This window comes from Pelodiscus sinensis, chromosome 4 (assembly GCF_049634645.1).
Source record: "Pelodiscus sinensis isolate JC-2024 chromosome 4, ASM4963464v1, whole genome shotgun sequence".
NCBI classification, from domain to species: domain Eukaryota; kingdom Metazoa; phylum Chordata; order Testudines; family Trionychidae; genus Pelodiscus; species Pelodiscus sinensis.
The window spans coordinates 88,054,196-88,076,656 of NC_134714.1; the positions used below are offsets into that span (position 1 = coordinate 88,054,196).

General features: G+C 45.7%; 1 protein-coding gene across 2 annotated transcripts in view; it reads right to left on the reverse strand.

The window, feature by feature from the left end:
* CTTN (cortactin) overlaps nt 1–21,086 on the reverse strand; it is a 43,466-nt gene extending 22,380 nt beyond the window's left edge. Inside the window, exons 1-5 of one of the 2 annotated variants that reach the window (XM_006131050.4) lie at nt 20,743–21,086; nt 10,194–10,277; nt 9,668–9,741; nt 7,490–7,619; nt 680–790 (exon numbers count right to left, since the gene is read on the reverse strand). In XM_006131050.4, coding sequence (XP_006131112.2) covers nt 680–790; nt 7,490–7,619; nt 9,668–9,741; nt 10,194–10,277 — 399 coding nt within the window. In that variant the 5' untranslated portion in view covers nt 20,743–21,086. Of the gene's footprint in view, nt 1–679; nt 791–7,489; nt 7,620–9,667; nt 9,742–10,193; nt 10,290–20,742 lie in introns of those variants that run through there. The other variant, XM_014577504.3, reaches the window with a different exon arrangement.
* Nucleotides 21,087–22,461: the final 1,375 nt, after the last annotated feature.

Genomic DNA, 22,461 nt, shown 5'->3' on the forward strand with positions numbered 1-22,461 from the left:
GCATTTGGAATACAGGAGGGAGCTCCAGCCTGGAAGCTAAGGGGTTTGGAGTGCAGGAGCGAGCTCAGAGCAGGAGGCTGAGGTGGAGGGGTCTGGGTGGAAATGAGGGTACAAGAGGGGGCTTAGGGTTGGGGTGTGGGATATAGGAAGGAAGTAGGGTGGTGGAGCAGGCTCTGTGCTGGAGCTATGGGTTGCGGTAGTGGGGTCTCTGAGGGAGTTATGGACTTGGAGTGCAAGAGAGGTTTCAGGGTTGGGGTTAAGGAGTGAGGTGCATATCTGGGGCGACTTCCATTTGGTGATGGTGGTGAACAGGTAGTTTCATGTGCTCCTGTGCTCACCTGAAGGCACTGCCCTCTGCAGCTACCATTGGCTGCGATTCCTGGGCTGCCATGGCTGGGCGACGGGCATGCTTTACCCACCCAGCTCTGGCCCATCTCAGCCATAGCAGTTAGTATGCAGCAGCCCTGAGCCGCTGTGCAGGAATTTTTAGACAGCTGAGGGGCCACTGAGGGAACGCTATTCCGTACTAACCAAAGTCAGTTTACTGATATGCAGACTGCAATGCTAAAAATGAATGACAGTAATATTTACACTTTCCAGCTGGATAAAACCGATATGCTATGTAAACAGACAGGCGCAGCTGCTGTAGGTAACTACAGTATTATCAGAAATTACCTACCTGGTCAACTCTATCCACTTGCACTCCAAACTTGCCTCCAAAACCTCTTACTGAGTCCACTTGGGAGCAATGTTTAGAAAGCTTAGATTGATATTCGTGGCCAACAGCTGACTGAAATAAAGTTAGAAATCCAAAAACAGATTATTGAATCTAACATTCATAGTAACATACTACACTTAGTAAATCTAAAACCAAAAGTTTAGAAATTAGAGGCCAGGCCTGTTTATAATTATTGTCAGCACCTGTAGCAGTTGCACAGTGAAAGCCATGCATGTTAAAGGATCCAATTCTGCAAAATACCCACAAAGATTCCTCACAGGAATAAGAATCTATAGGATTATGTCATCAAGTTGTCAATATAGTCCTCGGAAACAAAATTATCAAATTTTGGTAAAGATTTTGGTAGCATTGACTGTACAGTACATGTGAGTATGTTTTTCACCCAGGATTTATTAACTGAACCACAGAAGTTGAAAAAGGAAAAATAGTGTACCAAATCTTACTGCCACGATCAAAGGATTTTATTTTATTCAAATAAAATAAAATAAAATAAAATAAAATACAGCTTTCCCAGGGATGGGCCAGGCTCTGGTATTAGGAAGGCAGGATAAGAAGCAATAATTGTGTATGCAGCTATGGCCACACACAGTAGAAAAATTAATCACTACCAACTTAAACACAAGATACTTCTTGAACAAAAGAAACTTTGTAGAATTCTGCACGTTTAAAGCAAAAGACTAACATCAAAGATTGCCTGGACTGAATGCAGTATTCACATCCACCAAACATGAAATTTATTATTGGATAAGAAGAAAATTATTCCAACACAGGCTATGTTGTGATATTTTTTAATAATCATTAATTTAGGAAAACAGGAATAGCAGTTCTCTAAGATAACACCATCCATCGATCCAAAATGTATTCTGATATAAAAATGTACTCTCATACATTATGTTAATTTTAATCAAACATCATTAGCTGCCTCAGCTCACTAGTTTACTATTTGAGCCTTATGCAACTTGAACAATAAAATGTGTTCCTAGGAACCGTATTCTTATTCTTATTACTTCATTACAGTTTACCAAAGAGAAAGGAAAGGAATCAGACTATTTACAAACAACACCCAATAGTCTCGCATTTCTGTCTTTGAAAGTAGACAATTTCAGATAAAGACTAACAGTGATCATTTTAGTAAAATCAAAATAATTTCCATTGCAGTATAAAAGGAGGCTGTGCTCCTAATTTCTGAAAGATATTTGACTACTTTAATAAAACTAAAGTAATTGAAGTTGGTTCCTGTGATCTTTGGCACATTTCTGTTTTGTGGTATCAAAAGCTTGAGTTATAGCTATGAATGACTTCTGGCTAGGTCTATCATATACATTAACATTTTCGTTAAATATGCTACAGGACGTTGCTAGACATTCTCTCTTTCCCAAAGTCTGTACCAGAATTAAGAGATTACTCTTAACACTTCCCCACCATTTGCTTTTCGAGTTATCCCTGTTATACAGTACAAAATGGCAAGTGATAGTACAAAGCACATTACATCCCTTATCAGTCAACAGCTTTTTCCAAAGCCTGGTTTTATGACCATTTCCCAGCTTAATGTGTTTTTTCTTTCTCCCTTCCGTTCTAATCAGCCACTGAAATGTGAGCCAGGCATAACATCCTATAGTACAATTATGTTGTGTCAAATTAAAAAGGAACCAGGAGCAATCTTCAAAGACGACAAGAGGGAATGATATTACACACTAGGAAGTGCATCCTACTCTATCTACCTATGAGGCTTCAGATTCTCACTAATATAGTACAGTAATTCCTCATTTAACACGTGCCCGCTTAACATGTTTTCACACTAGCACTTTTTTTTAGGGAACGTTTTTTGAATTGCACAACTATCCCCGGAATAACACGATTTCCCCAGCTGTCCCATTGCCGGTGGCTGCATGGGGCTTCCCCTGCCTCCCTGCAAAGCGGCGGAGGGTTTGCCGCTCGCCGCGCTGTTCCCTGGCGACCCCCCCCCCCCCCCCCCGCCGGATACAGTGCGGGTCCCGGCAGACCTGTCACAGGGGCATACTCCCAACCTAATCCCCCTCCCTTGTCCTCCCCTTCCCAGAGCCAAACACCTCCCCTCCCTACTGTAACCCAGTCCTCTTTTTCCCTCAACCATATGTCCCGGTCCCACAGACACCACCGCTTGAAACGCAACCCCCACCTTTTCCATTATTTTCAATGGGAAAAATGACCCACGTTTTCACTTAACACGATCATTTTCTGAAATATATCTATAGTGTTAAATGAGGAATTACTGTACTAGTATAACCCCCTCCCCCAAACCCTGCACTCTGTGCCCAAACTCAGTAATTTTGGTCATATGCTGGGGAATGTGACAAGTAGGAAGAGGATTTCAAGTGCCCCTATGCTGAGTGACAGGGCTCTGCAATTACTATTCCAATCTAATGGCTAGAGCTGCTGCCACAGCCCTTCCACAACTCTTCTCCATGTATGAAAGGTCTGCATGCGGCTATGCCACACATTGAGGATCTGCAAGGGCACCAACTGCTCCGTGGGCCCCTGGACAAGGTGCATGAGGGGCAGGGCTCTGTGATCCCAGAAGGGGTGGAGCCTCAAGCAGAAGGGACAGGGACAGATGCCCTGCTCTCCCCAGCACTTTGAGCCACTTAAAGTGCACGATGGCGATTTAAAGGGGCCGGGGCTCTGGCCACTGCTGGTGCAGTAGCAGCTGGGAGCCCCAGGACCCCTTGAAACACTAGGTCCCAGAGCAGTTACCCTCTTTTCCCCACTTCCACCATGAGCAGGCCGAGAAACTATGTTCTGCGGCATAGATCTGTCCAGCTGTGGCTTGCAGTCTATTGTCCAGTGCTTTGGAATGGCAATGGTTTCGCTGCACCAGGCCACTCTGTATCCATGAATCTGTAGCTGAGTGGTGGAAGTGGAGAACTGGTTTTAATTCAGGTGAACATATCCTTATATCAGCAGAACCCTGGCAGCTACATAGTACTTGTGCTTTCGTTTTTGATAGTTTTGAGAACAATCTGCACTGAAAAGTGAGAACATTTGGCCATTAAGAATGCTTAGTTTTTTAATCTCAGCCTACTGGGATATGCAAAAAATATTAAAAATCTCAATTCCCTAATCACCATCTTTCTGCTTTAATATCTCCAGTAGACATATGGAGTATGCTGGACTCTTAAACTTATTTAAAATTATTGAGCATCCCTGATAAACACCAATAGGAAGATGTTAGGTGGAGCTCCCCTAAAAATATCCAGACAGGAATCCTCACAAACATATACATTTCTTAACACTTACCCAAGTTGCTTCCATGAGTCAAGATGACTGATAATATAATACAGAAATGAGACATGCACAGCCCACAACAGAATCCAGTAAACTGCATTTTGCAGTTGGCCTTGTTCTGGGAAGTTTGCTGCTGATTCAGCAAGTCACTAATAGAAGTATCCCAAGCTGAAATCTTTGCAGTATGAAAAGTTCAGAGCTGGCATCAATATCAAACTGGACCCTTAAACGGACACTAGCTCACCAGAAGACTTGACTAGCTAAGCAAAAGGTGAGTTTTGAAAGTACCTCCAGCTGCAAAGAATTATATTCTCAACACATGGAGAAATGAAGCTCTGCTGAATGTACTATTCTGAAGCAATTGTCCTCTTACAAAATGTGGAAATTTGTTATGCTCAGATTAATAAGATGTTACCAAATACTACTGGTTGGACCTCCCTGATCCAGCACTCTCGGGGCCCGAGTGGTCTCAAAGAAGGGATTTTGCCTGACCAGGGGAGGTCTTTTCGGCCTCCTCCCACCCCCCACGGCCTCCCAGCCAGGCTCTGCTTCTTGCCTGGCCTCCTGGTGGACTCCCCATGTGCGACCAGCCCTGCCATGGCAGCCTCAGCCTCGCCAGCCCGCTGTACTGCTGCCGGGAATCCTGTTCTCCACACTCCTCCTGGGCAGACTGCTGCTCAGCCAGGGTTCCCATCCCAGCCAGCCTACCAGGGCAGCACTGGCCCCATTGCTATGGCTCCTGGTCTCACCAGCCCTGCTGCGGCAGCTTTGCAGTCCCACCACCAGGGATCCTGGCCACACTGTGGCAGACCACTGTCTCGCCGGAGCCCACTGGCATTCCAGTCTCCCTGCTGGAGGTTCAGCCGGACTCCTGCGGTAGGGCTCCCAGCTGCAGGGCTCCTGCCTTTGGTCCTCCACCGGGTCTGTCTGGTCCAGCAACATCTGGAATGCCTGCTGGACCACAGATGTTGCTGGACTAGGGAGTCCTGGTTGAGAGAGGTTCAACCTGTCTAAGCAAACTTTGATCTATATGTAAGTTAGACACGTTTTTATAATTCTGATCAACCCAGTGTGTCTCTTCCATGTATCTTGTTGATAACACGGGGTGGCCAGTTTTCAGTTACATTAATTTTTTTAAGGGGGAGGAGGAGATTTTTTCAAAGGAACGCAGGGAATTTATTCACACATCTTTCTATAGATCCGTGAAAGATCTGTCACTAAATCTCCCTCCACTGCTTTGAATGTCTTAAACTGCATGTTTAGCTAGATGTTTCTTTACCTTCTTTATTGAATTAAACTAATTAAATCTGTACACACTCTGTTTTATTTTCATCCATGGCACCACATCAGAATGTAAAGCTTCTCTTCCTATTTCATAACCAAACTCCAAGTGTCAAGTACTCAAATATATCTCTCTGTATCTTTAAAATATTAAAAAGACTGGCTTAAAAAAAAAAAACACAACAACAACTCACTTCCCTTTAACACATGGCAAAGCAGTACTTCGGTAGATTTTAATGAATCCTGGAGCCCTGACACATGCAATTATGTGAACGATCAGTTAGGTCAACATCACACTTATGACATTTAGACTTACGAGCAAAATCCTGGTCCACTGAAGTCCATGGTTAAATTCCCATTGAGTTAAAAGGGAGCAGAATTTCACCTACAGCGAAGAACTAGCCAGATGCTCTTGGAGAGGAAGGGACTGATATTTTAAAGGATAAAAAAATTGTTTGGTATTGCTGTATCATTTTCAAGATCTTTTTGCACCACCATGAATATTGATGAGGCAGACATCCATGATAGTTACAATTTTGCTCTTTTACAAAAAGTTAAGTGTTACAAATACAGCAGTAACTGCAACGTTTATTATTAAGCCCCTCCTCTCTGCTCCTTTCCCCAAAATCCTTGTTTACCACATCCCCTTAAAAGCAGTCTTCGCATCTTTGTATTTAATGATTTCAGTTAGAAACCTAAATGGATGAGGGGAGGCATTAGTAGCCAGCATTAGAGGGCTTGGAGCTTACACAGTAGACTTAATCATTTAACCCAATAATTCTCTCACTCTAGTTCTCCATCATTTTGTACTGGCCTATTTTAAGAGTCCATGAGAAGTATTTAGCAAATTTCTGTGAAAGAAACCTACCAAAATCTGATGAATGCCTTGGAAACTATCTTGCTATGTACTGAGAAAAATTAGTTAAGCAAAAAACTAATATGTAGTCTTATTTAAGACTCAATATTTTAGCTCCAATTTTCTTATAGTACACTATTGTGCTGCAATGATATTATGAGTTGGATAAGTAATGGGAGCAGATGAACAATCAGAACAACTTCTGGTCAGCATCTTTTAATATGAATACAATCAGTATACACATAGCTATTTAAAAAACCTAGTGTTCATTAGCATTTATTCTTTGCATTGACATTGACAGATATTTTCCACATTGAATTAATAATTTATAATTCAAAGACTGCAACTACTGTCTGCCTAAAATACAAAACAATATTTTGGATAACTGAGTTATTTCTCAGTGCTCACTTTTTCATGTTTTTTTGAAGTGAGAGCTGCATTCTAATTGAAGAAAAGAAATGCATATATTTGTTCTTAGGCAGTCTCAAGTACAGAGAATTGATGCAGCAAATGAAATAGAAAATGGATTTATTCTTATCTAGGTACTTTCTTAATATAAAAGAGTATATTTAGAAATCTAAACATTAATTGAAGGAGAAAAACCACTAATAAGCTCATGACACAAGCAAGTAAATCATGTCTAAAAATCACAAGACCAGGAAGTTGTATGGGGCATCAGTTCTCAAAAAAAGCTTTCCTTTGTCACTCGTAGATAACCCATTAACTCCTGGAGTATAACAGACATAGATCTTGATCCCATACAGCCTACATCCATAGCAAGATTTTACAAGTATAACTAGGGTTAGTGGTTTGGTATTTTGCAGAGTTATGTCAGCAAAAGCCCTAGTAAGTAGGGATGTGAATGTTTAACCGGTGGAGGCTGCTCTAGTCTCCTGAGGCCTGCTGTAGGCAGGAGGCACTCCAGTCCTGCCAGAGCAGCCCTGGTCTGCAGTATGTGTGTGCGCGGGGGGGCTGCCTGCTCACCCTGTTTAATTGGTTAAATCAGTTAAACTTAATGTTTAAACTGGTTAACTAAGTAAACAGAATTTTACATCTCTATTAATAAGGATACATTTATGCAGAACACAATGGTTTATACTGCCATAAGTTATTTTGATTCCTACAATGGAATAATCTATAGTAGTATGAACACTTTTATACAAGTATAACTGCACCTACACTAGAGAGTGTACACTTTTACTGTATTGATGTAGCTCAAGCAGCAAACTTTTATAATAGATATGCCTAATTCACAAAAGTAATCTCATACCACTGGCATCAGTACTTACTTAAGATGAGTAAGGCTTGCGGCATGAGACGTATCTCCTGAGAAGACAATTTACACTTACTTTATCCATACGGTCTTGTTCCACACCGAACTTCCCTCCATAGCCACGGGAAGCTTTTGGTCCTGTTTCAAGCTCTTTCTCCTTGAGGCTCTGATGTTCTTGGAACACATTCTCTCTCAGCTGGTGAATGCTTTAAAACAGAGAATCCACTAGTTATATAATAAATTTGGTAGACATGAGTAAAATTAAGACTTCCTCAGAGCCAAAACTTTCTACCTGATGTGCTAATTTTGCACCCAAAAACCTGATCTTAACTTTAGGTTTAGATAGAAGATAAATGTTGGCAATTGGACAATATACGCTTCATTTTAATCCTTCAGTACACTAAATCCTTTAGGTATGGTTTTAAGAACTACGACATTCATTTCATTGTGAAATCTGTTTTCAAAAATCAAAAACCCCAGAACAAACCTCAACCTTTAAAGATACACCATCCTCCATATGGGCTAGTTTGCTATTTGATATTAATCCTAAAGAGTTAGTTTCCTAGTTACCAAAAATGTTTTTGTAAACCTAGTGAGGTATTTATAAGGCCCTCATCACTGTAGCATTTTCTCTTCCCCTCTTCATGCCTTTCTTGCTAGTTCTCCCCTACTGTGTGTGTTTTTGGAAGGGTGAGAGAGAGGAAGAATGGAGGGGAAAACAGATTGTAAGCTTTTCAGGGCAGGGAGCATCTCTTACAGTGTGTTTGTACCATACCTACAATGGGGCCCTAATCCCAACTGAGACTTTTGAACATTATCCTAATATAAAACAGGGAGGAATTACAAGTAGGCTGATTTTCATTCCCCTCTGACAAGCTTTCTCTGGAAATAGGAAAAGAGGTTGGATATAGGGGAAAACTAGTGGCCTGTGCTTGAAGACACTTCCCATGAGTTTAAAACTACCTGAAGAACAACTACTGAATACTTAGCCTTTAAATATCAGCAATGTACTCCAGAGAGTAAAATCAATCCCTGAAGTAAACAGAATGGCCATAGAGGGCTCAGACCATCTAGCCCAGAATCCTGCCTTCCTATGGTGGCCAATGCCAGATGCTTCAAGGGAATGAACAGAACTGGGCAATTATCAAGTTATTCATCCCGTTGTCCAATCCCAGCTTTTATTAATTAGAGGCTTACGACACCCAGAGCATGGGGTTGAATCCCTGATTACCTTGGCTAATAGTTATAGTTCAAGCTCTCGCAACACTCCTTGGCAAGGAGTTCCATAAGCTGACTGTGCATTTCTTTTTGTTGCAACCCTGCTTCCTATTAAATGGATGATCTCTGATTCCTATGTTATGTGACTTAAACAAGACTTCCTTCTTCACTTTCTCCATACCATTCATGATTTTATAAACCCTATCCTTTTCCCAATGGTTCCTTACATCGTTGGCTTTTTTCATTGCTTCTACTCATTCAGTATATTTTTTTTGCTCAGGATAGGCCACTTTACTATTAAAAATGTCACATACTTCACTAGTTCCCTATTTTTAGCATTTATGACATTTAACACATTCAGAGAACAATGGATACCTACATACTAAAATGACTGAACAGCTAGAACACTCTTTAGCTTTCAAAAGCTGAAGTCAATTCTGAGACTAAAATTTCAAGCATGGTTGTAAAAATACCATGCCATTTAAACAAGCTTGTGAACTAATGGTCCATAGTGACACATACATTTTCTGATAAAACCTAAAATATTGTTACAAAATATTTTGGCATGTCAGAATTTTTAGAAGTTAGACAATTTTTAAGTCAATTCTAGGAATATATGGTCTGAAACTATCCCAGAAAAAGGAGCTGTATGATCAACCTGCCTCAAAATTTCCATGTCACGTGGAGACACACATCTTTTCATGTGAACACAACTGACCTCCAAAGTGTAACTGTGAATATTACAAACCTGCAGCCAGAAAGCAAGACTTTGTATGTGCCTGCAGACACAACCAGGCAAGAAGAAGAATGTTTTCAGCAAAGAAAACACTGTAATATCAAATCTTATCTTACTTTACAACTAGAGATGCTGACAGCCATAAGAGGCTGACAACTTTGGAAAGGATTTCTGTAACCAATGCTGTATAAAGAGTCTCTTAAATTTTATCCACAAAGATGTAAATTACTAAGAATCTGAATTTATCAAAAATTGCCTACATTAACAGTCAACAAGGATTCAAGAGAAGAGCTAGTTTACTTGATGTGTTCTTGATGTCCCGATCCTTGCACAGTTTTAGCACCCCAGCGCTGTTCTTTCTCACTCACGTCATTCTGTCAAAGATATGTAATAAGTTAAAACTACTACATTTTAACCCAAGATATCAGAGCTTCAGCATTTTGAAGGTTTTAAGGTTCTGTCATGCCACTGAAATTAGAAAGATTAGGCAATAACCTCATTGTCCTATTCACCAGTTTCTTCTACAATCACCTCCCTTTTCTATCACCAATTAATAGAATATACTCCCAGTTCAAAATCATTACGTCTTCATATAAACCCTTCTCTTTTTTCCTTCAAATGCCCAGCTAACAAAAGCAATTTAATCAATCGCGCGCGCACACGCACACACAAAATAGGATCCTAGTTATTCTTTCCTACAGGCTGCGAAGTATTTCCCATATATTCTGCATATACTCTTCCATATACTTAGCCTGTAGCTCTTCAGAGCAGAAACTATCTTCACTGTACTATGTAGCACTGCTTAAATAACATTTGAGAACCATACCACAAAATCAGGATCTGTCTCCCAGTCATCAGCTCCATCATTCTGGCTGACCGAAATGGTGTGACCTGCAGTAGCCTTCCACATCTGAAACACCATCAAAGGAACTATTGTCACACTGGAATTACATTTAACTTAATTTCAGAGAACTAGTCCAATATTTCTAATATACTAGAGAAGTAAATTATTTAACTAGACAACATTTATAATATTAGCAATTACAGAGGATGTGGTTACTAATATCAGTCTAGTTGGCAAAAGCAAAGGGACAACAGATAACTCCCTGTGGTTTTTCCAAGCATTATAAAAAGGCCAGAAATAATCATTGGCATTGTTTCAAAGAGACTAAGGAAGTTCCTTCTGGTAAAAGTCAATGTGTGTGCGCTTGCTTTATATATTAGTAATACATGATAAACCACTACTATTGGTAAGCTCTGTTCAAATAGATCTTATTAAAGTTTGCTTCACACGAAAAACAACAAAAAAAATAACCCTTTTAACAGTCTGATCCCATACTTATGTCTTAAAAGCAACATTTTTTCTAGCATTTAGTAATGAGGAAACAGAAATTGCTAAATATTATAATCTCTAGGTTTCTTTCATGTTTCACATTGAGATTCAGATATCAAGTATTATGAAAACTATGCACAATTTAAAATGTTTGTCTACCATTTTGATTTAGTAGGCATTGGTCACTTGCATGCAATACTAGCACACAAATGACATTTTTAAATATCATATAATATGTACATCTCTTACATTACTCCTCTGTTTGCATATTATTTCAGTATAAAGTAAAAGGAAGATTGTCTTGGGAACAGGAAGTCTGAGAGATTTCTTGTACTTTTTATGAAGATTTAATTTGGGTGCTCAATTTGAGAGACAGTCAGGAAATTTGACTGTCAGTGAGAAAGAGCTCAGCACTTTCTGCAACATCAGATTCTTTTGCAGCATATCAAGTGGGGAACCCCAAAGACCAGACCAATATTCCCTCTAATTTTTTTCCATCCATGGGCAAAATAAATGTTATTTGCACCAAGACATGTGTGGATGTGCACACCAGTAGAAACACATGCTGCTGGCTGTGGTTGCTCTGCTAATGAGCTGAATCTCTCTTGGGTAGCTTTTATGATTTACTTCCATGGTTACCAAACCATCGATTGTGATCAACTGGTTGATCCCGGGAGCTCAACCAGTCAGTTGGGAGGCTTTCAAGGCTTCCCTCTCACTTCCCCTCCACCCCCAAGAAGAACCCCGCACTTATGCTACCTCCAGCGACAATGGAGGTAGCGTGGGCTTCTTGCAGGTTGGGGGGAGTTCTGCAGCTGCGCACCAGGTCCAGGAAGTGCGCAGGCTGCTCTTCCCCCCTCCCCAGACAGCCAGAGCAGTACCTGAAACACCAGGTTAATTGTGCGCTGAGGACTTCCTTCCCGCTGCTGCCTTCCTGTGCGGGGGTGGAACAAGGAGGAGTTCCAGGACCACACTAGCTCCAACTGCTCAGGCAGCGTGCCCCCTGCTCCTCTTCTCCCCATGGCAGCTGCACGCTATCAGAGCAGTTCGAGCTGGCGTGGTCCGGGACTCCTATTCCCTCCGCCCACAAGTAGGAAGGCAGCAGAGGGAAGGAAGTCCTCAGGCACACGCTGCCTGAGCAGCTTCAGGTAATGTGCCGGCTTTTTGGGGGAGGGAGGAGCAGCCCACGGACCTCTTGGACCTGGCACGCAGCTGCAGGATCCCTAGGTACTGGCCCGAGCTGTCTGTCCCCTCCCCCCACCCAGACCCCAACAAGTACCCTGTCCCCTGCCTCAGCACCCTGCCCCTACCCCCTGAAAAAACTCTCACCAGCACCCTGCCCAGACCCCCACAAGCACTTTGCTCCTTCCCCCTCCCTCCTGGCCAGACACCTACCTGCAGCTTGCTCCTGTACCCTATTTTCCACCAAGATTCTGTGCCTCTTCTCTATCCCACTCACTGGCAGCCCTGTCCCACACACAAGATCCCTGATTTTGGGTAGAGGAGCCCACAAATGCCACTAACCAGGGCTTGACAAGCACCGGCGAGCCCCGCTCGCCAGCTGCGCAGTTTGGCACACTGCGCATGTGCTGATCGCGCTGCGGCACAATGCCGGGCTAAAATCTACTCGCCACGGGCGAATAGATTGCCCTAATTGTTAAGCCCTGCCACTAACCTTGAAACCCAGAAGAGTTAATCTGGCCCGGGCTTGGAGTTCCAGGGGAGAGAGGTGTCTCAGTTGGGGCCACATTAGTGAGATTTGGGGTTTTTTGGAGGGTTTTATTTTGCATCTCATTTGTCTGGCTTCAACTGACTTTTCTGTGGGACAGTGACCCCGACTCAGAACAGGTTCCCTGCCCCTCTCGTAAATAAAGACAACGCTGAAACATTTTATTTGACATAATATTTAATTTAAAAATGAAGCCTGGTCAACAAGCCTCCATCTAGCCTCAGCATCATAACACTCCTGCACACCCACACCCCCAGACTCCAAACCTGAGCCTATCAGACACTGGAACCCCTCTGTCCTGAGCCTCTCATCCCCAAACTCCTGCACCCCCACATCTCCAGTCTTCTGCCACAACACTCCTGCACCATCCACACAGTGTCCTGAGCCCATCATACTCCCAACCTCCCTACCCTGAGCCCCTCACGCACCCCAACCCAAACTCCTGCACCCTCACATCCACAAGCCTGTGGCTTGCTCAACACCCCAACCCTTCACCTGACCCCAACACTTCCTAGCCTGAAGCCCCATACCTGAGCCAGCATCTCCTTCTCCACCTCCTCCTGCATCCAAATTCTCTCCCAGACCTTGCACCTCTCACCCCTTCTCACACCCAAATCCCTCATTCCCACCCCAGAGCCCGTACCTCCTCTCTCAACCCAGTGAGGGTGTATAAGGGCTGGGGATAGTAAGTGGAGGGGAGAAGAGAGAGTGAAGCCTCAAGAAAGGAGTGGAGTCCTAGGAAAGGAATAGGGTAGATCTTGGCTTGTCCTGACATTTAAAAAGCGATCTTGGGTGTAAAAAGGTTGGAAACCACTTTACATTATTAGGTTCCTATTTCTTTCCCTTCATTGTGTAAGGAGCCTAGGCGTCTAACTTGGCCTTGTGACTTGCAGTGTTGTTGCTGGATTTTCAAGGCACCAAAATGTTAAGAACTGTGATGCTCAGTGTTATGATGCTTAAGTCCTTTAAAGGATCCAATCCTTCCTTCCTTTTCCCCACACATGCATCTCTGAAGAGGGTTGCCAGGTAACTGGTATTCTACTGGACAGTCCCTTTTTTGCACCCTCTGTCTGGTAAAAAAATTCAGAAAATACCAGATGTCCGGTATTTTCAGTTTTTCCGGCTGGGCGCCAGATGGAAGCCTGGCAGGGACGGGGGGAGTGGCTGGGAGACGGGGCTGCGATCGACTCTGGGAGCCTCTGGTTCCGTGCAGAAGCCAGGTGGGGGTGGGGGCAGTGGCTGGGAGGCAAAGCGCAATTGGCGCTGGGAGCCCTCAGCTGATTGCGTCTGAGGAGGAGTGATGCCTTGGGGAGGAGGAGAAGCCCTGTCCCTGCTCCTGAGCACTGTTCAAGTGCGTTGTGGTGCTGTAGTCCAGGAGAGAATCCCACAGGTGCCTTGTAGTTGTGTTTAGGTGCCTTCCATGGGCTCTCAGCCAAAACTGACGGGGGGTGGAATTTCTGCTTCTTCCCACTGAGACACTCAAAGACCTGGCTATGGGGGAAGTCACCTTCCTACCCATGATCAACTCTCTCCCCCTCCGCCCCCACCCCGCCATTGTGTTGCCCTGGGGTCTGCCTCTCTCTGCTTTGGATAGCAGGCAGCTGCTTTGCAGAGCAGGTTCTGCTGCCTCCCACTTTGTTCCCAGCTTGGTCATGGGTAATCTATGGACTGATGAACGGAATAGATTGAGTGCTGATTCAGTAATAAGTGAAGTTTGTGTTGTTGGTTTTTTTAATATACCTTTTACTTGTCTGAGAGTCAAAGAAGAGTTTTTGAAAAATAAGAAATTGATAAAAGCTGCCCAATCTAATGCAAAATATATGATGTAGGCTGTAGACTGTTGATTGTTTATAATAAAGTTAAGTATTAAACATAGGATGTGTGTTTGATGTAAGTGGGTTTTTTTTTGCTTGACAAATTTTTAGCCCATGTGTTCGGTATTTTTGGGAGACCATCTGGCAACCATATCTCCGAGGCACTGATCCATTATATGACTGTTCAGTGTTTGCACTGCAGCATATTAGATACAAGATTATATCAATTCTGTGTTTAGTAATATCCAAATATCTAAATCTGAATGTATTTGTTTCCTCCTCGACCTTGTTAAAAGGTGGAAATCAAGAAAGACCGGAAGCTTTTATAAACAATATTAAAAAATCCTGATCAGAGACTACACTGTACCAAATGTGCATCTCCTTCCCCTGAATCCCCCAACAAGAGCTCTGGTAGGGTAACTATAAAAGGCACAAGGATATAGCAATCATCATAAATAACAAGTAAGTTCTGCCATTCCCTACTGGGCATAGTTTGCAGCCCAAACATAATGTTTTTCCTTAATAGTTGCTGCTTTGGCAGATCTCTTTCAAACTAGACTACAGAGAAACATGATCCATATTGTATCCACGAGTCACTGACTCATATGGTCAAATTTCTGGAAAAAGAGAACAGCAGTTCAAAACACACAGAGGCTAAATATATGCTTTTGATTTATCAAGCTACTTTGGTCCTTTATCATGTTGACTAATCAACAGCCAGTGTTTTCCACAGAGCATATTTGGAGGTAGAGGAATTCAGGCCCAGTTCTATCTGTCTGCCCCTGGGGTTGGGGGACTAGAGCATTGCACCCTACAGTGCCCAGGTGAATGCCCTATCCACTAAGCCACTCCAGGACTCACCCCACCTCCCCAACCTTCAGGGTGCCCCTTATCCTAACTAACCCACCAGTGGCTAAGAACAGGCGCTCTGAGGGAGCTGCCAGTCAATTAACTCTGTCAGCAATGTCATTAGGGTTACCTGGTAGTCTTAAAAAAAGAAAAAAAAATACCGGACACGCTTCACGAGGGGAGAGGTAGGAGAGGGACCAGCCAGGAGGGGAGCAGTGCTGGCTCGGGGGAGGGGTGTCGGGAAACAGAGCTAAGGGGGGGCAGAGGGGCTGGCCGGGGGAGATGGGCGGGGACGGGAAGCAGGGCTGGTCAGTAGGGGAGGGGAGGAGGTCGGACGGAACGGGACTGGCCCTGGCATATTGGGGGCGGGGAGGAAGAGGAGCCAGTGGGGGTGGAGCTGTCTGGGGGAGCTCAGGAGGAAGAGGAGGGGAGAACTGGCCGCAGGAAGCAGAGCTGGTGGGGGGTGCAGAGGGCTGGCCGGGGAAGATCTGGGACAGGAACCGGCCAGCAGGAGGCAGAGCTGGTGGCGGCGGGGGGAGGGACTGGCCGGGGAAGACCGGGAGGAGAAGTTGGGAAAAATCAACCAACTGGCCAGCTAGGAGGGGCAGGGGAGTGAATTAGCTGGCGGGGAGCAGGACTGACCCGGGCTGTGCAGATCTCAGAGCGCTCCCGTCCCGCGCAAGTCAGTCCAGCTGCGGCTCTACCACGTGCTTGACCAGCACACAGGAGCATGGACCCGGCTGCCCCTCCTTCTCCTCATATGCAACCAGGGCTCCCAGCGCGGATAGCACCCCGCCTCCCAGCCACTCCCCCTGGCCCCGCCAGGCTTCCATCCGGCGCCCAGCCAGAAAACCAGGAAATACCGGACATTGCACATGTCCGGTATTTTCTGGATTTTTTTTAACCAGACAGAGGCCCCAAAAACTGGATTATCCAGTAGAAAACCAGACACCTGGCAATCCTAAATGTCATATCCAGAGTTACTTGTTGGAGTCAAAATCATGGCTACCTGTCACAGTGAACTGCACCTCTTTTCCCTTTGTGATTTCTCAGGGTGTACCCATTCAGGTGTTAGGCCTACTGCCTTTGCCTGTCAAGTGGAATTTTGCAATTCTCCCATGCTTATTCTGGGAACCTGTGCACCCATCATTACTACCTTGCAGGTCCATCTCTCTCCCTCTCTCTCTGGGGGACCTGGCATTGGCCACTGTTTGAAGACAGGATACCGTTATGACTCTTATGTAACTGAGTGTAGGCACTTTCGGGAGCCTGTGACCAGTGACTGGACAGCTGTCTTCAAAACAGAAGTACTGACTATTTAAGTAGTAGGCCCAAAGCTTGAGAGGTAGGGATGTTAGATACAGTGTAATTGAATAGCCACATGAAATCTTAGCAGTTACAAGACTGTTCAATAGTCCCGGGGGCAGGGCTGACAGCCAGTACACTCTGGAATGTACTGCTAAATGTACCGCTAAATGTAATGGATTTCCACTCCATGATTTCCACTGCAGTGAGCCCTCTGCCACCCTGCGCCTCTGCTGATAGAGGCAGCAGTGCAGGGTGGCACCATCCTCTGTCCGTGGGGATCCAAACTCCCCCTGGACAAAGGCTGCTGCAGCCCCTGTCTTTGGGGGGTCCGAACTCCCCGAGGACAGAGGCTGGAGCAGCTTCTGTGCACAGCAACCCCAGGCATGCTACCGACAAAGGCTGGTCTGGCAGCAGTCCTTGTCCATGGAGGATCCGGGCTCCCTGCGGACAGAGACTGGAGCAGCCCCATCCAAGGAGAGTTCGGACACCTCACAAACAGGGGTTGCTGCTGTGTACCAGCCTCTGTCCATGGCCAGCCCAAGCTGCCTCCCTCCCCACTGCTGCTTCTGATAGAGTTAGCAGCGAGGGGGGGGAACAGGTGGCACCGTGGAGCTGGTGCTGGGGGGAAAACCAGCTTTTAAGCTGGCTTCCCCCCAGCTCCGGCTCTGACCCGCCCCGCCCCCCCTCCCCCCCTCCCGCTGCCTCTGTAGGAGGCAGCATGAGTGGAGGACAGAAGAGTCTGCAGAGCCGGCACACGCAGGGAACCTGCATGAAAGCCGGCTCCCCACATGTACTGGCTTGTGCCAGCCCCCATCACCCTCTGGCTGCTGCCTCTGATACAGAGGCAACAAGGGGGCAAGTGGGTGTAGTCAATAAGATTGACAGATAAGCCCAGCATGGACTACATGCTGACATCCCTAATGGGGGGGGGGGGAGGGAGGGAAGGACTTAAAATTGACATTCAACACATATCCATTTCACACATATCAACACATATCCATTTAATCAACGAAGAGGGGAAACAACAGAAAACGTGGAAATGGCAGAGGTGCTTAATATCTTCTTTGCTTTGGTTTTCAGCAAGAAGGTGGTGATAATTGGAGACCTAACATAGGTGAAAATGGGGTTCAGAAGCTAAAATAGGAAAAGAAAAATGTTAAAAATTACTTAAATGAATTAGATGTCTTCAAGCCACCAGAGCCTGATGAAATGCATCCTAGAATACTTAAGGAACAGACTGAGGAGATATCTGAACCATTAGTTCTCATCTTCGAAAACTTATGGAATATGGGAGAGATTTTAAAAGACTAGAAAAGGGCAAATAAAGTGCCTAGCTCTAATAAAGGAAATAAGGACAACCCTCAGAATTACACACCTGTCAGGTTAACTTCTGTACCAGAAAAGATAATGGAACAAATAATTAAGGAATCCATTTTAAGGGGGAAGTAGTAGATGTGGTAAACCTAGATTTTAGTAAGGTATTTAATACAGTCTTCCATGACCTTCTCATTTACAAACTAGAGAAATACAACCTAGATGGAGCTACTATTAGGGTTGCCAGATGGCTGAAAGAAAAATACCGAACTGCCCCTCCCCCCCCCAAAAAAAAAACACTGGGAAAAAATTTTGTTGAAGGGGAAAAAAAGGGGGAGAGGAGAAATTGTTGAGCAAAAAAAAAAAAAACCACACACACACACCCTGAACACGCTACATTGGGGGGGGGGGGGGCGCGGCCAGGAAGGGAGTGGTGCTGGCTGAGAAAGGGGGGGGGCCTGGAAACAGCTAATGGGGGGGCTGCTATGGAGCTGTCCAGTGGAGATGGGGGGGCCAACGGGAAGCAGGGCTGGTCGGGTGGAACGGGCCTGGCCATGGGATATCGGGGGAGGGGGGACCGGCTGGAAGGGGGCAGAGTCGGCTGGGAGTAAGGGGGGGCAGGAAGCACAGCTGAGAGGGATTGGGGGCCGCAAGGGTGGCCGAGAGGAAGGGGGAGCAGGAAACAGAGCTGGCGGGGGACAGGGGGAGCAGCGGGGGGGGGCAGGAGGAAGGGGGAGCAGGAAGCAGAGCTGGCGGGGAGGTGGAGCGGGGGAGGCAGAAGGAAGAGGGAGCAGGAAGCACAGCTGGCGGGGGAGGTGCAACGGGGGGAAGGGGGCCGAGAGAAAGGGGGGCAGGGAGAGGTGCAGCGGTGCTGGCTGGGTGAGAAAGGAAGAGGAACGGGCCGGCGGGAAGCAGAGCGGGGGGGTGCAGGGGGGCTGTCCGGGGAAGATCAGGAGGGGAAGTGGGGGAGAACCAGCCGCCTGGAGAGGGGGAGGGAGGGAAATAGGATGATAATAATTCAAAATGATCTGGACAAACTGGAGAAATGATCGGAGGTAAATAGGATGAAATTCAACAAGGACAAATGCAAAGTATTTAGGAAGGAACAATCAGTTACACACATACAAAATGGGAAATGACTCTATTAAGGGACAATGCCAGAAGTGCCTTCTTTCATTCACTATTCTATCTACCTAGTTCCTCAGGCAGCTCTTTACTGAGTAAACCCAATACACAATAAAAAACCTAATAACAAGGCCCACATACAGCATCTTTGCATATTACTGAGTCACTTCAAATCCATCACAATATCCAAATGTGGAAGTTCTGCTGGAAAGCACCAAGAAAGCCAATGAAAAAGAAATGTATTGCATGAATTATTTATTGTTTCATTCAGGATATAACCAGTGTTCTACCCCAGACATACACTGAAAGATTGTCAGGAGGACTATCTAGCTTTGACAGTTTGAATAAATGAGATTTTCATACACAAAAATAACCCACGAGTGTGACACATGAAGAATCTTCCAGCATCAAAGGCTGTGTTAAAAGCCAGATGTAAAAGTGAATCCTAGATCCTGGTGGCCAACCTGTGGCTCCAGAGCCACATGCAGCTCTTCAGAAGTTAATATGTGGGGCTCCAGAGCCACATGCAGCTCTTCAGAAGTTAATATGTGGCTCCTTACATAGGTACCAAATCCAGGTCTGGAGCTACAGGTGCCAACTCCTCACTGGGCGGAAGAGTGCTCATTGTTTAATCCCCAGCTCTGCCCTAGACGCTATCCCCCTCCACCTTTTCCTCCTTGGATCCTGCAACTTCTCACCCTTTCCACTGAGCCTGTCGCACCCATGCTTCCCCCCTCCAGTGTCTCCCACTGAGAAAGAGCTGACCCCAGTGGACAGGAGGAAAAGGAGGAGGCAGCACTGACCAGTGGGGCTGCCAGTGGATGGGATGTGCTGAGTGGTGGTGGGGAGATGATATGGGCTGGTGACATAGAACTGTGGCTCTCTGGCAACGTGCATTGGTAAATTCCAGATTCTTCTCAGGTTTAGGTTGGCCACCCCTGTCCTAGATGACAGTGTCTGTTTCCCAAGGGAAATGATTTAGGAGGTCAGCTGCTACTAATGAAGCTTTGTTCCTCGTTTGTCTGATAATGGAGAGACACCCCATTCCTTCCAGAAGTTTTATACAGAGACAGCTGCTGTAGGCCCCGGAATCAGTCACGCCCATCGGCATTTAATGACAGATGCAGCAGGGAATGACGGGCTCGTAGGCAATAACAGGGATGTGGCTACCACAAGCCTCCGGTCCATGGAGTGAAAACAATCCCCCCTCCCACCTCAGACGGGCAAGCGCGGTGCAAGAGTGAAGCTCTCTGCTTCGCCCACCCCGCATCCCAGGAAAGTCCTCGTCTTACAGCGCCAGTGAAAAACTCAAACTGCCCATGTCACACGCCCCCTCCCCCCCACAGAGAGGGGGGAAAGAGCTGAACGCCCTGGATGAACAGCCCCAGTTTAGGGGGCCGGGAGAAGCGGGGGAGGGGAGAGAAAACAAAGAAAGTTAGTCCTAGGGGTGCAGAGACAGGGTGTGTCGAGGGGCCCGGGGCAGCTGCCGTAGACCCAATAATTAACAGCGCTGCTTCCGCCCTAAGCCTCCCACCGCCATCGCCACACACAGCCCAAGCCCTCTCCTGCAAGCGGGGCGCGTGGGGGAAACCGAACCCGTAAGAGACAATATAACTCGGGCCGTCTCCCGAAGCCCCACCCCTGCCCGCTTGAAGCCAGGGGAGCCCAAGGCGCGCTCCCCCGGCTGTAGAAGGGCTAGTAGGAGGAAACGATCCCGGATTCCCCCCCCCCCCCAAAAAAAAAAGAGGTGGCCTAACTCCCTTTCCAGAGCGCAACAACTGGACTGGAGACAAGGGCAGCGGGGCCTGCCCCCGGGGGGACGGGGAGAAGGCAGAGCAGCCACGGGAGCCTCTCGTCTCCAGCCCCAGCTCTGCGCCCAGCGCGCGGCAGCCTTGCCACTTACTTTGTTCCCGGCTCCCTGCCTGGCTGCACGGCTTCTGCGGCTGCTTCCTAACGCTGCTGCTGCTGCTGCTGCTGCAATTTCCGTTTCTCCCAGGCTCCCATTTCCTGTTCTTTCGGCACACGTCAGTAGGTGGGTTCTGGCTGCACAAACCTCGCTGCTGGGGCAGCTCGTGTCCCGAGCAGCGCTACGCGAGTCCCGACATCGGCTTAGCCCCAGCAGCTTCCCAGCTCCCTTTGTCTACACGAGAATCGCTGGGCTCGGAGCTGCTCCCCTAGAGCACACGGCGACGCCGACCATCTCCGCTGCTGCCCACGTCTCGCTCCCTGCCTGCCTCCCTCCTTTCCAGAGGCTGCCCATGAATCATGCACGCCGAGTCGCGCGCTAGTGCTGTGCCTGCCTTCTGCTGCCCCGTGGAGTTATTTCCACATCTGTATTGCTTAGTGCACCAAGTCAGGCTGGTCAAACTGGGATAACCCGAATGAGGCACATGCAAGTACTAGTCTCGAAGGATTGCAAATTCCTGGGGATTGGGGGTGTTTTCCTATAGCGTGGGGATAGGACCTACAGAAAACACTAAAATCGAGACACTTTTTAAACGGCTATACAATTACAATAACCAAAAAGGGTGCGCTTCTTGCCCAAGGATAAAATATAATGGGGTACAGAGTATTGTCTCTTCCTCACTGCAACAATAGTGGTTAGTGTGAATTTAACCATACAAGTGAAAAAACGTTACCTTTGAAGTAAGGCTGTTATTCATATTATAAGGAGCCTTAAATAGGGATAATTTTAAATATTTCATTGAAACAATTCCAGTTTTAAAAATTACTTTATACAGGCCCCTACTGGAAAATTGAGTGGTTTTTTTCTTCTTCTTTCCTGAAGAAAAGGTGGTTTATTTTTTGGAGGGGAAGGGAGATGAAGTGTTTCAGTAATTTCAAATGTCACATCATCATGACTTTCCTGATTTTTTGGAAGGACTTGCTGGAGAGCCCTATAGGATGTTTTCCTCTTGATTAAAGATTCAGCAACCACTTCAATTAAAATCCTCCTCCTTTCCTCTCTCCTGTAGGGTTGCCAGATGGTTTCAACAAAAATACCGGACACACTTGACATTACATCACAATCTACATTACATCTTATTTAGAAAATACTGGACATTTATATTTTCTCAATTTGTTTCTCAAACAGAAAGCTCAAAAACTGGACTGCCAGCTTCAAAACCGGACAACTGGCAACCCTACTCTCGCATCCCCTACAGGACAATGGGACTTTTGAATTAAACAAATGCTATTGGTTTAAAAAAGTCTGAGTAAAAACTTTCCCCTTAATAAATAAATGTATTTCTCCTCATATGTTGATGTAGTCATACTAGTCCTCTAGTTGTCCATAGCCTCAGAAAAAACAGGAGGCAGACAGAAACTGATTTTCTAATGTAAAACTCATTGCTCCTGCCAAATAAATGAGGAAAAACTGAGAAGTCCATTTTTCCAAACCAGCTTGATTTGCATGTCTGGGTGTCACATGAATCTAAACAATATTTGAAAATTAATTTCAACTGCATAGGTGGTAAACAGGAATTATTTGAAGTGCTTTCCATGGACTTTTGAATATTTTCAGGTTATATTCTCTCATTACAGTAAAACAGTATTTCATTTCACACAAAGGTACAATACCCAGCATCTTTTTACACCATTACAGTTAATAGGCTAGCTCTGG